This window comes from Vigna unguiculata, chromosome 7 (genome assembly GCF_037176805.1).
Source record: "Vigna unguiculata cultivar grain cowpea cultivar isolate G323 ecotype 2 chromosome 7, ASM3717680v1, whole genome shotgun sequence".
Lineage (NCBI taxonomy): Eukaryota > Viridiplantae > Streptophyta > Magnoliopsida > Fabales > Fabaceae > Vigna > Vigna unguiculata.
This window is the reverse complement of record NC_140798.1, coordinates 46452204-46467476: the sequence shown is the minus strand read 5'-3', so window position 1 is coordinate 46467476 and position 15273 is coordinate 46452204. Positions and strand designations below refer to the sequence as shown.

The 15273-nt window shown below is 31.5% G+C and overlaps 2 protein-coding genes across 2 annotated transcripts; one reads left to right on the top strand and one right to left on the bottom strand.

The window, feature by feature from the left end:
• Positions 1 to 732: 732 nt before the first annotated feature.
• LOC114192693 (hemerythrin HHE cation-binding domain protein) lies at positions 733 to 3079 on the bottom strand. The gene is made up of 3 exons (XM_028082477.2): positions 2239 to 3079; positions 1883 to 2037; positions 733 to 1379 (listed from the first exon to the last, which is right to left on the bottom strand). Exons 1-3 carry the CDS (start codon positions 2810 to 2812, stop codon positions 1125 to 1127), a joined length of 984 nt encoding a protein of 327 aa, XP_027938278.2. The 5' UTR covers positions 2813 to 3079; the 3' UTR covers positions 733 to 1124.
• A 5518-nt stretch (positions 3080 to 8597) lies between these two features.
• Positions 8598 to 14501, top strand: LOC114191963 (clathrin adaptor complexes medium subunit family protein). Its single transcript, XM_028081440.2, has 12 exons — positions 8598 to 8738; positions 8870 to 8926; positions 9481 to 9520; positions 10352 to 10575; positions 10933 to 11175; positions 11263 to 11437; positions 11607 to 11911; positions 12981 to 13179; positions 13269 to 13422; positions 13731 to 13793; positions 13894 to 13990; positions 14091 to 14501. The coding sequence occupies exons 2-12, from the start codon at positions 8924 to 8926 to the stop codon at positions 14178 to 14180; spliced, it is 1593 nt and encodes a 530-aa protein (XP_027937241.1). The 5' UTR covers positions 8598 to 8738; positions 8870 to 8923; the 3' UTR covers positions 14181 to 14501.
• The last annotated feature ends 772 nt before the right edge of the window (positions 14502 to 15273 follow it).

The following is a 15273-nucleotide window of genomic DNA, read 5'->3' as shown; positions in this document are numbered from 1 at the left end:
GTTACACTGACGAAAGCATTGTATAATATTACACAATTACTTTGTGATAAGTTCACCATTAGGGCAAAGGTAACAATCAAATTTAAAGAGTTTATGAATAATAGGTGAGAGTGTTTGGTAGTACTGAATGTTGAAGCGGTTGTTAGTGGTTGGAATGGTTCTGGTGAGAGTGAAGCTTCTCCAGTGGTGACGTTGTGTGATTGTAATGAATGAAGATGAGTGCAGTGAAGGTAACAATAATGAGGTGATGATGAAAGAGGTGTGTAATATATTGTTAATAATGACAGTGAGGTGGTTAAGATAGGAAGAGTAGATTGTAGAAAGCAGTGACAATGATAACAATAACAGCAAAAAACAATGACGAAGGTATGGGAGAGTTAATGGAATTTGGTAGTGCCGTATTGGCAATGTTACTGGTTCAAATTGGTAGCAAAATTATGATGTTATGGCTGACAAAATTATGCAAAACACTCAAACCCTGTACAATGGATTTATTCTTCTAGCTACAGGAGTGTGCCCAGTCATACATTGTCGTATATCTCAAACCCTGTACAATTAACATGCCATTCAAGTTTTATCCCAGTTATTTGAATCTGTAAGGTTTTGAATAGTGGATCCAAAAAAGAGACTTAATTTTAATGTAATAAGGAAGCTAAGTTTGAATCTGATGCTTTGGAGATCAGCTAATGGACAAACAAGAACTTGACTAAATAATTTGAACAAACTGTGGAGTTACCAATCAAAACAATCTGGCAAACTTAACTTACTTTTGAGTATATTTGGATGTACATTATTTAGGAACATGTTCATGACAACCTTATCCAAACTATGATGAGGAAAAGGAAAAGAAAAAAGCAAAAGAAAATGCCCTGCTTTTCCAAGTGCTGTCCTTGCTTTCTGTTTCCTTAACCGAAAGGCCAGGGTGACACGTTGAAGCAGAATGTCACAGGTCACAAAAGCCGAACAATGAAACCCCACACATATGCTGGGTACTTGTTTCCTTTAGAAGAAGAAGTGGCTAAAAAAGAAAAGCAATTTTACATCTATTTGACAATTGACAAAGCAAGCCTGACAGTTCATCCATGTGTGCACAACACAACCATTGAACCCATTAACAAGATCTGTCACTTAACTATCATCTTGAGCATAGATTCCATTTTTTCTTTGTCCCTGCACTTGCTGATCAAGTCCAGATACTTCATAGCATCACGGGAAGGGAGACCTTCAAGAAGAAGCTTCAATAACCGACTGTGTGTTCCTTGCATCACGTCAAAACACTGCTCTAGTGCACTCAATTCCTGTTCTTTGCTCAACTCCAAAGCCTCCATTAGTGGAAGTATTTCCACCTCCTCTTCCGCAAAATGTTGTTTGCATTTCCCCTAAAAAATTATCAACAAAATCACACCCCCAATAAATACACACACAAACACCCAGATATCAAATTGACTCCAGTAACAAGAACTAGAGAAAATGCAAAAAAAATCAAGTGAAATTAACAGAATCTTTTCTTGCCGAGCAAAATCAGTTATATGGATCACGCCACAAATATTGTGTTTGGTTCCATAATCCAGATGTTGCTTTTCAACTTTACTAAGAAGCTAATAGTCTGCTTTTGTAAACAAGTTTTGCCCTTACAAAACACAATTCATGGTGCGAAAACAAAAAGCACAAACTAAAACCAATAGTGTTGTTCACTTTTAACCTAAAAAAACACATCTGAGATCAGTTTCCAAACACACAGTGATAGTTATAGTTTCCACATCCCAGATTTGATTTCCTATTTCTCAACAGGTTTTCAACCATGGCAAAGTCAAATAGAATTCAAAACATCCAAATTTAGAGCATGACAAATAGAATTATCATTACTAGGTGCTGAACATACCAGCAATGACTTCAACCGAGTAAAAAGACTGTACAAAGCCTCTTGGTAATCTGGGCTGCCAGAGTCCAAAACGCCAACAGATTTGATGACTTCTTTTATACCATTCATGAGAGGTAGGTCCCTAGCATGTTCCTCTTTTGCAGCTTTAGCAAGCCCTGCATTTTTTTTTCCAAAAACAATTACCACATAACAGACATATATTTGTTCATCCATTCACCGCATTGCTTCAAAGGCAAGTAAAATTTCACATGGGCTATCCCAAACCATATGCAGCAATGTGACAAGAATCTTATAAAATCATAACTACAACAACAAAAATATATATAAAAAAATACGAAATTTGTGGAGGTAACTACCTCGATCGGCGTGATCGAAAATCGGGAAGAGGACGGTTTCTTCCATCTGCGCGTGCTCCATCATGATCTCAAGCAGCTCCGAGTAGCTCCTGGCGAATTTCCTAATCTCCATCCTGGGAGTCCCCATGGAAGGATCAACGGTCTTCCTTCCGCCACGTGTAGTAAGATCCTCCGCCCATCTCACCATCCGCTCCACGTGCCACAGCATGCTGGTATGCTGCACCCGCGTCAAGCTAGTCAGCAACGGCGCCGTTTCGTCTTCCCTCCCGTTCTCACCCCTCACCGAAGGTCCCGGGAACCGCGAGTCGATGAAACGCAGCAGTGTCTCGCTCGACCCAGACACAACCTCCGATCCAACTTGCAACGTCACCGTGCCCTCCGGGTCATTCCCTCCCACGCGCTCTGTCTCCACGAAGTCCAACGAGACCTCCCTGTGGAGAAGCGCAAACCGAATGTACGCCGCGAGAATACTCTTCGGCGAGCCATGTAACCGGACGGTGGGATACACTCGCGCCCCGTCGCGTGGAACTATCTCCGCCGTTAATTTCTCCGACTTCCCGCAACAGTTTCCCATAACAAAAAAAAATGGTTGAGTTTGGGATTGGATTGGATTAAGATTCCCGTTGTAGTGGAAGTGTCTGTTCTTACTTAATAGGAATAAAATCTAGATGGATGACACTTAAACGAACTGAAAACGACACCGTATTTGAGATTCTATTGCCACGCTATTGCTGTGCGAGTGAAAAGAAGGGAATTGATATGGTTTTGACCCAAGTCTGGTGTGTTGGCTTCCATGTGAAGCCATGAATGGATACTAAAACTCTGTTTTATGCTTAGTTTTGAAGAAACAGAGAAAGCAAAATCCACTCCCTTTTTCTGCACTCAAATTTATAACATCAATAGTTTTGACCATAAACATCTACGAGATGCAATCTCAATCTCACACTTCTCATTTCTTAATCATGAAAAAAAGTGTGCGAGAGTGGAAGCATCACTGAGTCCTCTTCCTCAGCACGTGCCAAGGTTTTTGGGCTTAGTTACCCTTCATAGATACGTGATCTTGTAAGCTACGTCCATGTATTATTTTTATATTATAAATAATAAATAATATAAAAATACATTAAAAACAGTATACTTGATAACAACAGATAAATTGATGCAAATACTGTTGGTCAACACCAAACTTTCAGCGCATTTAATACTTTCTTTACTACATACACAAATTAGTTTTAATTTTGATGGTGTAATTTATTCCAGTTCTTTTAAAATATTAAAAGTTACTATTTTCCTTCTTTTTAATGTTATATGACATTTTTAACTGTTCATGAATTAAAAGAATGTGAGTTTATAATTTTAAGTGAATGTTTATGATACAGGATTTACATTAACCAAAAATCCATTTAAGTAAAAATTAACTGTGCTTTCTGTGAAGGATATTAAAGTGCTTTGTTTAAGTAAGTCAATGGGAATTTTGTGATGAAATATTTAGTAGTTATTAATTTTACTTTTTTTCTTTATTTATTACTTTAGGTTATGATAATAAAAATAAAAACATATTTTATTTCTTTAATTTTAAAATAAGAAAAACGAGTACTTAAAAAAATAATAAATAAACAAATTATATAATATTTTTTCTCTGTTTAGAAGAGTGCATCGATAATTGTGTTTCCTGTTTCCTCGAAGTGACCGTCAGACACTGTCTTGTTGTTTTGTAATCCTTGGACCTGGTGCTCACATTTAATGAGTCAAATCAATCAACAATTTTTTTCCCTTTCTTATTAAAAAACATTTTTTTATATAAAATACAGATAATAAGCATTTTATAATTTTAATTTTAACAGATAAAATTTAGAAAATGCTGATGATAAGTACCACAACAAGTTGTAAATCTGAAATAGGTTTTTGTGTTAGGTGAGATCTTAATTACTTTTATTTTTAATTTTTAAATCAGATTTATTTTTTTTCTCGTCCCAAACAAGATAGCACCCCCTGGTAAAAGTTAATAAAACTATATAAATTTGCATGGAAAACATCTTCCTGAAATCCAAAATTAACTAGATTAAATTCCAGCAAAATGCTAGTCAAATTTTACTTGTCTTCCTTTACATGTTAAACTAGATCTTATAAATAATGTTGACAACTGGAGTCATTAACTTATATTTAATATAACTAAATTAATGCTTCTGATGGAATGAACCAATCAAATTATTTATCATTCTACACTGGTGTTTTGAAAGTGAAATAATTTTGGTCATGGAACTGATAAAAAAAAATTAAAACTAAACACCTTTAGTTAAGATAGACTGACTTAATGATTAAGAGTTAGGTTTAATATTACAACAACTATTGTGTTATAAAAAGTTAAGAAAAATATTTCTGTTTTTATTTTTATTTTTATTAACGGCCACATAAAACCAAAACAAACATATTGTTCTGAGAGTAATTATAATTATTATAAAGCTTACATACCAAGTAGTCCCAGTACACAGAAGAAGATTAGATAATTGAGATGGTATAATGAGTGGTTGAATACTTTATGTTATTATGCTACTATTAAACAAAAACATTTCTACTGTGTGACTTGGTATCTTTGCTTGAACTATCTTATTTTAATCGGTAAAGATTTGATATTTATATTAATTATATATATATATATATTATTTTATAAAAATAAAATATTTAAATATATTGTATATTAAATTATAATAAAAGTAAGTTAATTATAACAAAAGTAAACATTATATATATATATATATATATATATATATATATAAATTGTGATTCATTATTTCTGTTAAGAAACAAAGTTTGGTATTTTATTAAAGACTTAATTAAGTTTCAAATTTTGTATAAATTTATATATTTTAAATTGATTCTTTATTATATTTTAATGATACATTGAACCTTCAACAGTTTTATATTTTTAATTAAGTTCATATAATTTATTTATTTTGAAATCCGTCACTGCATGCAAATATAATTTATGTGAATTAAGTAGGAAAATCTTGTTGCCTATTACTGTAGATAGTATTAATAATTTGTATTTGTTGATAAAGTTGATTTATTATGAGAGATGGATTGGGAGAAGTAGCCGTTGTAGAGAATGAGTGGATGATAGAAGATGAAAAAGCACATGTGCAAGTAGCCATGTGAGTAAGGTATAAGCTATGAAGGAAGCATATGTAAGTTTCCTCATTGAGTTGATGCTAATAATGTCCAAATGGTGGACCATGTTTAGGTTATTGTTGGCCATTTCAGAAATGTACCACAAAAACCATTCTTTCTTCTCTAACTCAATAAAAACCAAAGACTTTACTCTTCTAGCAGTTATTACAAATGTTGTTTCCTCAGTTGTGCAACATTGTGTGTATATGTGGAAGAAAATAGATGTTTTGTTGGTGAAGGAAGGGGTAAGAATATTGTCATCAAATTGTAGGGCATGACCACTTAATACAAATTGAATAAAGGATCTATGGAAGAAGTTGTGTGAAAAGTTAAAGGGTAAAAGATCCATATGGAGAAAAAATATGTATTCTCAGATGAAAATTTCATGTTTGTGCAACAAACATCATCAAAGCATGTTAACCCCACATGCTCCCATGATGTCCTTGTTGATGAAGATCTACATGTAAGTAAAATAGACTCTCTTGATTCTCTTATATCTGTTACTCGGCTAAAGCTTCTTCCACTCCATTAAATTTTACCTCTCACTTCATAAAAATATTCTGAAAAATATTTTCATAAAAAAAAGGTGATTGATTTTCAAAATAAAAAAAAAGAATCAATTTTTTTATTATATTCTAGAAAATAAATTCTATAAATGATAAGGAACAGAATAAAACGATAAAATGCAGGAAAATAATTTTGCTATTAATGAAACAACCCAAAAAAAGCAATTATTTTCAAGGTATTGTTTCCTGCACCCCTTAATTACCAACTGCACCTCACACTAATGAAAAATACTTAGATATCTTCTGGTACTACACCACTTCATTTTTGTCATCATTACTGTTATTGTGCTTACTTTTGTCATTCCTGAGAAAGAAAATAAAATGTTTAAAAGAAGAATAAACGAGAAAAAGCAAAAGATTTATTTCAAAAATTCCAGTGTTCAAAGAAATTCATTTAAAAATACAATATGTATCCTGATAATTTTCAATTCCAAACAAGTTAAGTTAGAATGAATGAAATGTATTTTGAAAATTTTGTTTAAAAAATTTCACTCTGAAATCTTAGTTTTTTAAATTTTGAAATTTTTTTGGAATATGTAATCCAAAAGTTATTTGATAGAAGGTAATATAGTTATTTTAAAATTTTGAGACTGCAAAAGATATCGTAGGAGTGCAGGAAGTAAAAACATTATTTTGAGTCTTTGTTGGTTTGGGCCTTTGACTCTTTGTAATGGTCCGATGAAAATATTATGAAAGCGTATTTTGTGAGCTTGTTGGATATGAAAAAAAAAAAGTTTACAATATGTAAAAGTTGTTCTTAACAGTTAAACACACAAGAGTCATTTCTACCTATCAATCAACCACAAAAATTTACATCTTAATTTCAAATAAATCATACATCTTATATATTATTTTTTAATACTAGTGGAAACAGTGTATGAAAGTCCACATTTCTATTATATTTAAGATATTAATATTTGTAGAAAATATAAATATAAATAGGTTCACAAAAGTGTGAATCCATATTCCAATCATATTAACTTTTTTAAAATAAAAAAATAATAATTTTGTAAAAATAGAGATTAGAAGTTTTATTATCATATTTAAATTGAAGAGTTAGATACACTTTTTAAAAATTATTATTATTATTATTATTATTATTATTATTAATGAAATGTTAAAATTACATAATTAAAAATAGTATAAACATAAAATGTCTAGATAGGTTGGAGAAATTTCCATCATATGAAGTGCTAAAATGAAGAAAAATTACATACATATTATTAAGCGCAAGCATTATGAAATAATTTGGATAATTTCCTTTATATATTACTAGTTTTTTCTTATGATAAAAAATAAAAAATATATTTTTTACCATAATTATTAAAATAAAATAAAATAATTAAAATAAAAAAAAATATGTTTGTAAAAATTAATTATAAAATAAATAATATTTATGCTTTTTCTTACAATGTAATTGTTTTTTTACTAAAAGTAGTTAATTGAATTTAAAAAAACAGTTATAAAATATAAAGAATAAAAGAATAAAATAAATTATAATAATAAGTTACAACATATATGTATAAAGGACTGATTACATTTCTATCTATATTTTTTAATTTAAATAATACAATGGTGGATAAAATATAATTATAAGCCAAAGATTTAAAAATCAAGAAAAATGTATGGTTAAATTATTTTAAATGGAGAAGTTAAATAATTATATTTTGGTGGAAAAGTTAGACTCTCATGTAAAAAGATTAATACAATAGTTAAACAAAAAATATCTTTTGATTTCCTTATTAAATAAAAAAATAATGACATTAATGTCGATTAAAAAACTGTATTATTTTTGTATAATTGCATGTATTATAAATGAAAGATATAATTCATAAATTTGAATAAAATTATTTATTTAAAATTTTAATTTATAGAGAACTAAAACACATCACATTTTTTTATCACGTTAAAAAATATATAATTTTATTATTTTTTATGAATAATTATTTAAAAAAAATAGAAAATTTAATATATATATATATATATATATATATATATATATATATATATATATATATATATATATATATATATATATATATATATATATATATGTGGATATTGATATTTTAACCAACTTTTTTTTGACCCACTTTTAACCTACCACTTCAAAATCATCACATTACATCACTAGAAAAAATCAAAATAGATGATCTAATGGTGATTAAAGTACTGGGTTAAAAATAGGTTAAAAAAGATGGGTTAAAATATCATTTTCCTATATATAGTGTTTTTACAAAAATAATATTAAAAAATTATGTAACTTGTTTTTAAAAAGAGAAATTATTTAGTTTTTTTTTTAAATATACAGAAATTATTAATTTTATTAAATAAATGTTTTACAAAGTTTATAGTTTAAAATTATGTAGCAGTTATTTTTAAAATAAAAAATTAATTAATTTATTGTTTTTAAAGAACAAATAATTTTTTATGTTCTATAAGTAAAATATTTTAATTAAAAAATAATACAATAAATTGTATCATTTTATATAATAATATAGATAAATAATTTTTATAATTTTATTATATATGTTTTATATCAGTAATTTTAATTTAAATAAATAATTAATTAAAAAATTATATATACATTTATTTATTTATTTTTTCAGTCCAATAAAATAACCTAAAAAAAAAAATCAGGAGTTTTCATGAGATGAACCACCCTTTGTCTTCCATTGTAATCTTTCTCCTCAGTGAAACCATTTCTCTAGTCTCAGCTCTCTCCTTCTGAGATCAGATCTGCGCTCTCCGATCTCAGATCGCGTCTTGGTAAATTCTCTCTCAGTCTCCACTTTCACCATTTTCTTCTAACTTCTGATTCGCCATTCAATTATATCTCATTGAATACCTCACTTCTGGATCTGACCGCTTTCCAATACTGTTTAATTATTTTTTGGTAGATTCAATTGGACACAAGAAACACTTTCTGCTCTTCAAAAATTAAGCGGAAAAAGATGGTAATAATCCTTACACTCCTATGGATTGATACTGGAGGACTTGTTTTTGTTAAACTATTTGACACTTATTACTTTGTTGTTGTAGTTTCTTCATGTCATTTGTCGTGTCTTTTTATCTGTTATCTATATTGATGTTGGTGGCATGATTCTCCCCCTAGAAATGTTATGTTCTTGTGTGTATGTACTTTTATCCTGTGATCTAGAATTACAGGCCGAATGGACATAGTAATACGTCGTGATCTGCTTGAGAATAGAAGCCCTTGTATAATGTTTAACCCCATGGTGCTGTTGGATATTCTGGCGTAGCTTATGCTGCATGTGTTCCTTTTGTCTCTCTTGATTATAGCTATGGAACTATGAATGTTTAATGTAATACTCAATTAGTGCCACACATCGTAGTAAGATCAATTTAGTTTCCAAATGTTAGTTGGGATGATGAGGGTGGAATGTGCAATGACTGAGTTCCCTTGCGAATGGGGTGTGCATATTCTCTTTTTTTCAACTTTTTACTTTCCCTTTGCACCATTAATCTTTTCATTTTACCTGTCTAACAGGTTGTCCTTGCTGCATCCATTGTGAGCAAATCTGGCAAAGGTTAGTTTTCTGCAGACCTAGATCTCTTAACCTGCCATGTTCCTTCCTTGTTGATGGTATTTTTTCACTGATATAGTGTGGTTTTGTTCCCATGTTTAGTCCTCATATTTTCTGTACACCACTAAATGAGAAGTTCACCAAAGTGAACAAAAACACATTAGAAATTCAGTCTATTCAAGGAGCATCTTAAAACAAAAGCTCATAACTAGAGTATGATCTGAATTTGAATTCTTAAGACACATAAGCTGTAACTATGTTACTTTTATTCTGCGCCCTTGAAAAAAAAAGGTCTGTGTGTGTCTTCGTGAGCACAGGGAAACTTGATTTTAAAGTGCACCAAATGTGTTTGAATGACCGCATTTGTAAAATTGATTTTGGATGAGTTTAATTGTATTTTCAAATAAATTTATGCCAATTTTGTGAAATTTTCAACATTAAGTAAAAGCTACTTTTTATCACTTATTGTCAAATTAAGATTTGGAGACAAAACCAATTCTGACGTAGTAATCTGTATGATTAAGTTGGGAAGCATAACCCGAATGTGTTGTATGTTTTCTATATCTGTAGTAGTGTGTAGGATACTTCTCATTAGACTTTAAGCAGCATATTTATGGAATCCTTACTTTGATAATTCAATCTGTTAGTCGTGTAGAATTCTCAATAATACTTTATAAATTGTCGTTAATTGTTTTTTTTTTTTAAATTCCGGTTATTTTTTAGTTTATAAAGAAAAACCTTAACAAGAATTGATGTTGAATTTGATGGTGCCTAAATAATTTTGTATTAGACATCATTGCTCTCATGCTGTCAAGACTTTTGCTTTGTTTGCAGTGCTAGTTTCTAGACAGTTTGTGGACATGACTCGCATAAGAATTGAGGGTCTACTAGCAGCATTTCCCAAGTTGGTTGGGACTGGAAAACAACACACATATGTTGAGACTGAGAATGTGCGCTATGTTTACCAGCCAATAGAAGCACTGTACCTGCTTCTTGTAACAAACAAAAACAGCAACATACTGGAAGATTTGGAAACTCTGAGACTTCTCTCTAAACTTGTATCCTTTTTCTGATGCTTGAATTTTGACATCTTATGTTATTACGTAAATTTGTTTTCAATTGCTTGTCTTTTGTTATCTGGTTTGTGGCATTAATGGTATTCTCTCCAATATGACTTGTCTCATCTGTGCCTTGTTTAGTAATTTCCTGTCATATTGGTTTTCTCAAAAGGTATTAACTGTGCAATCTATTTGTTTATAGGCTTCTCTTACCATAAACATAGCATTTAGTATTTGATTTCTATAGGAAGGGTCAGGGAGGGTTTAAGATTGATCAAATGGTTGCAGTGGGAGGTTGTTTTGGATTTATTGGTCTTCTTAGAGTCATTCGGTCAGTTCATTCCTTAATACTTTTAGGTACCTGAATATTCGTACTCCCTTGATGAAGAGGGTATTTGCAAACATGCCTTTGAGTTGATTTTTGCATTTGATGAAGTCATCTCTCTGGGGCACAAGGAAAATGTGACTGTTGCACAAGTTAAGCAATACTGTGAGATGGAGAGTCATGAAGAGAAGCTGCACAAGTTGGTTTTGCAGAGCAAGATTAATGAAACTAAGGATGTCATGAAGAGAAAAGCTAGTGAGATTGATAAAAGCAAGGTATGATTGAAGGATCTATGTTTCATTGTGATGCTTATATGTAAAGCCTGGGATTGCATATTTTTTATTAAGTCATGTGTTCTACAGATTGAAAAGAACAGAGGTGATAAAGGAGGATTTGGTCCATTGCAGTCAATGGGCTCCGGTAGAATTGAAAATAGCTTTAGTGATTTGAGTATATCTAGCAGTGGAACTGGTTTTGGAAGCGGCTCTGGTTTTGGATTGGCTACTGATGTTGATTCCTTTTCAACCAAGCCTAAAGGTTGGCTTTCATAGATTTTCTTGAATCCTTCTAGAATGCTTTTTATGTAATGACTTAAAAGGGTATTGAAGCATGCTGTACCCTGGTTGCGGTTTACTCTATATCCTGAATTAACATTTGTTAAATGAGTAGCCTTTTCATTTATGTACTTCATTGACCTCTTGCTTAGGTCGTCCAACTTCATCAGCCACTGCTCCACCAAAAGGTCTTGGTATGAAGCTTGGTAAATCTCAGAGGACAAATCAATTTTTGGAATCATTGAAAGCGGAAGGTGAGGTCATTCTTGAAGATGTTCAGCCAAAACTCTCCCAGTCTCGTGGTGCCGCCCCACCACCTACTGATCCCATCACTTTGACTGTTGAGGAGAAACTAAATGTGACACTGAAACGAGATGGTGGTGTTAGTAATTTTGATGTTCAAGGCACATTGTCTCTCCAAATTCTTAACCAAGAGGATGGACATATTCAAGTACAGGTATCAGATTCTCACTGTCTCTAACTTAATATGTGTCTGTCCACTAGGCTTCTGGGTTTTATAATTTGAATAGTATTTTTTTTTTAATTTATTGATTATTTATTTTTATGACAAATTTTTTGCTAAATTTATCAGTATTAAGGGAAAGAAATTAATATGAAATACTTTTTCCTACAAGGAAAATAATCAAAACCTTTTTTGGTAGGTGGGATCAGTTATATGGATCAAATAACACTATTGTGTCATGTCAAGAACAAATTCCTCAGATCTATGAAACAGATTTTTTCCTCTGACTAATATATTTTGTTTTTATTGTTTTCTTTACTCTGTCCTCATACTGTCCACAGTTTGCATGCTTTATAAGAGTAGTATATCAGGTAGACAATTAATTAATTTTCAAAAGAATAATGTTTCAAAAGCAGTCTGTGTTTAAGCCTGGTGAAATCCTCAAATAAGTTAACCATAAGTTTAGAATGACATTTTATATGAGACCTAGATATAAGTAGCTCTAAGTGTACTCAGTCATTGAAATAATCTTTTTGCCACGCACAATCAAAAGAGGAATTATGAGGGAGTAAGAGAAAGGGAAAATGCGAAAAGGAGAAGAGAACGTATAGCAGTGGCAATTCAGTTAGGAAGAAAGAGGACATTGAAAGGAAAAGTGGTGGTTACAATGCCTGTAGTGTGATAATAGTGTTGTTTCCTTGGTTTGTTGATGAAGTATTCTGGTGCTTTTGGTATGTAGTGTATATCAAAGCGTTTCCTGAAATAATCAATTTGGTTAGAGCATGGATTTCTAGTTTCTTTCATCATTGAATCAGGAAAAACAAAAAAGGTATATGTATGTTTGAAATGCAACATGTCATGCCAATAGATCCAGTTTTATTTGTTTTGTTTCACCCTACTGTTTTCAAAATTTCTGCATGGTAATTAATGTTGATCCTCACTTTCCTTCATCTATAGTGCTCCTAGATATTTTTCTTGCTCAAGACTGGTATTGAATGCAGAAATAGGTCCAGTAGGTCAATTAAGAGTATTAATACTTGTATGTTGTGCCTTACTTTTGCAGGTCCAAACTGGTGACAATCAAGCTGTCGCTTTCAAGACACACCCTAACATGAATAAAGAATTATTTTCCAATGATTCTATACTAGGCCTAAAGGATCCCAACAGACCTTTCCCCACTGGTCAAGCCAGTGATGCTGGAGGTGTTGGTCTTTTGAAGTGGAGAATGCAAAGTACTGACGAGTCAATGGTGCCACTTACAAGTGAGTTAATAACTACAATCGATATATGCGCTCTACTACTTTTGTATTGATGTAGTAATAACTTAGTCTGCTATTTGTCTCTATTGCAGTCAACTGTTGGCCTTCCTCTTCTGGAAATGAAACATATGTCAGCATTGAATATGAGGCTTCATCATTGTTTGATCTGCGGAATGTTGTGATCTTTGTACCTCTTCCAGCTCTTCGTGAAGCCCCATCTGTTAGGCAGATTGATGGGGAATGGAGGTACGGATTTATTTTTCCTTCCTCACAATAAGTGTTAGGGACAACCATAGTTAGTGTTTTGGGTTGAGTTTTGAAGTAAAATGCTGATGGTTTTAATTATAAGTTATCGTGTTAAGCATGCTAATCGTGGTTTGCAGTCTTAGAAACTTGTAAGTACTGAATCTAATGACTTGAGTTGCGATATTAGTAAACTTGATGATTTTTCTATCACAAATTTTTTATTATGATAATTAGTATTATGTTTTTTTTTTTCTAAATAATTTAATTTCAAGTTACGATCTTGATTTATTATAAAACTGGTTTTGTAGGTATGATTCCAGGAATTCCATTTTGGAGTGGTCTGTCCTTCTAATTGATAATTCCAACCGCAGGTGTGCTTAATCTAGAGTATTTTTTTGTAGCTAATCTATTATTTCTCTCTCTCTTTAATCTCTCTTTACATTTATTTTGTCTGACTAACATATTTGGCAGTGGGTCCATGGAGTTTGTTGTTCCTCTAGCAGATTCATCAGCTTTCTTTCCTATTTCAGTTCGATTTATGGCTACTGATACTTTTAGTGATCTCAAGGTTTGTTTATATTTGACAAGTTTCAAAATGATCACATTAATTGAGCCGAACATTGATTTAACGGAGCTTAAACTTATTCTTTTTTGACTGTTCAATTCAGGTTACCAACATCATTCCATTGAAGGGTGGTAATCCCCCCAAGTTTGCTCAGAGAACACAGTTGATAACGGATAACTACCAAGTTGTGTGATTGACTTTTCTCTTGAATTTGAGCTCCTATAACAGTTTTGCTTTTAAAGTCGCAGTTCTTTTATGGATAGGATTTTCTTCTCCATGTTGTACTCCTCTCAGTTCATGAATTTGTACTTACTAGTTTTACTTCGCAAAGTATGATTTATCACAATTAATACTTAAGTGTGTGTATCTGTAGCATGTGTATCTTTTATGTGGAAGGATGCATTTCCAAGCTTCCATTTTCTGTGTGATAGACGAGTCTTGTATTTTTCTAAAACATCCTAATCGAATACACTATTCTATTAGATTGAATTAGACGGGGAAGTTTAACTTCTAATTTGAATCCGTACTGTATTTAAAGTGGAACTTCTATTCCCTCACCTCTGTTCTTTGATGTGAGTTGGGATTTCTTGCGAATGCTTATAGAATATGCAATATTCGGTTGTGTAATGTTGGAGTCTTTTATTGACGTACAACCGTGGAAGGACATGCTAATATGTTACGAAGCCAAACCCAGGCAATCCCATGTAACAACCATGGCCGAAAAGAAAGATATCATACACAAACACTTTTTTAACTACAGCTAGAGGAGCTTGTAACTAACTATGGAAGGTCTCAAATATGTTGGAAGACAAATAAAATTTCTAATTTCATTTTTTTAATGTTCCATGCAGTTTAAAATATTTTTTATTTTAGTAAAATGCTTTATCTTTTAATATTAGGGTACACAAGAATATGAAAGTGTTTTATATGGAGGGTTAGCCAGTCCAAATGACTAGAGAATAAGGGGATTCATTGGAAGTCAGATTCATAGTTTTATTACTACCTATCCTCATTATAGTATTCAATACGTTAGCAGATCGGCATATAAGGCAACTCATATTATGTGTAGAATATCCAGAGTTTTTTCCTATTGTAAATTGCAGCACAATTGTTGTTGAAATGGAGAAGTACTTATCCTTTTTCATCAATGAAAAAAAATGTGTGAAGGGAGAAGGTTCCACACACATGAGAAGGATGTGCACAAAATGAATCCAATCCAAGAAAAGAAGATTAACCCAAATGGAATACAAATGAAATAAATTGAAACTTTAAAAAAATGAAATAAT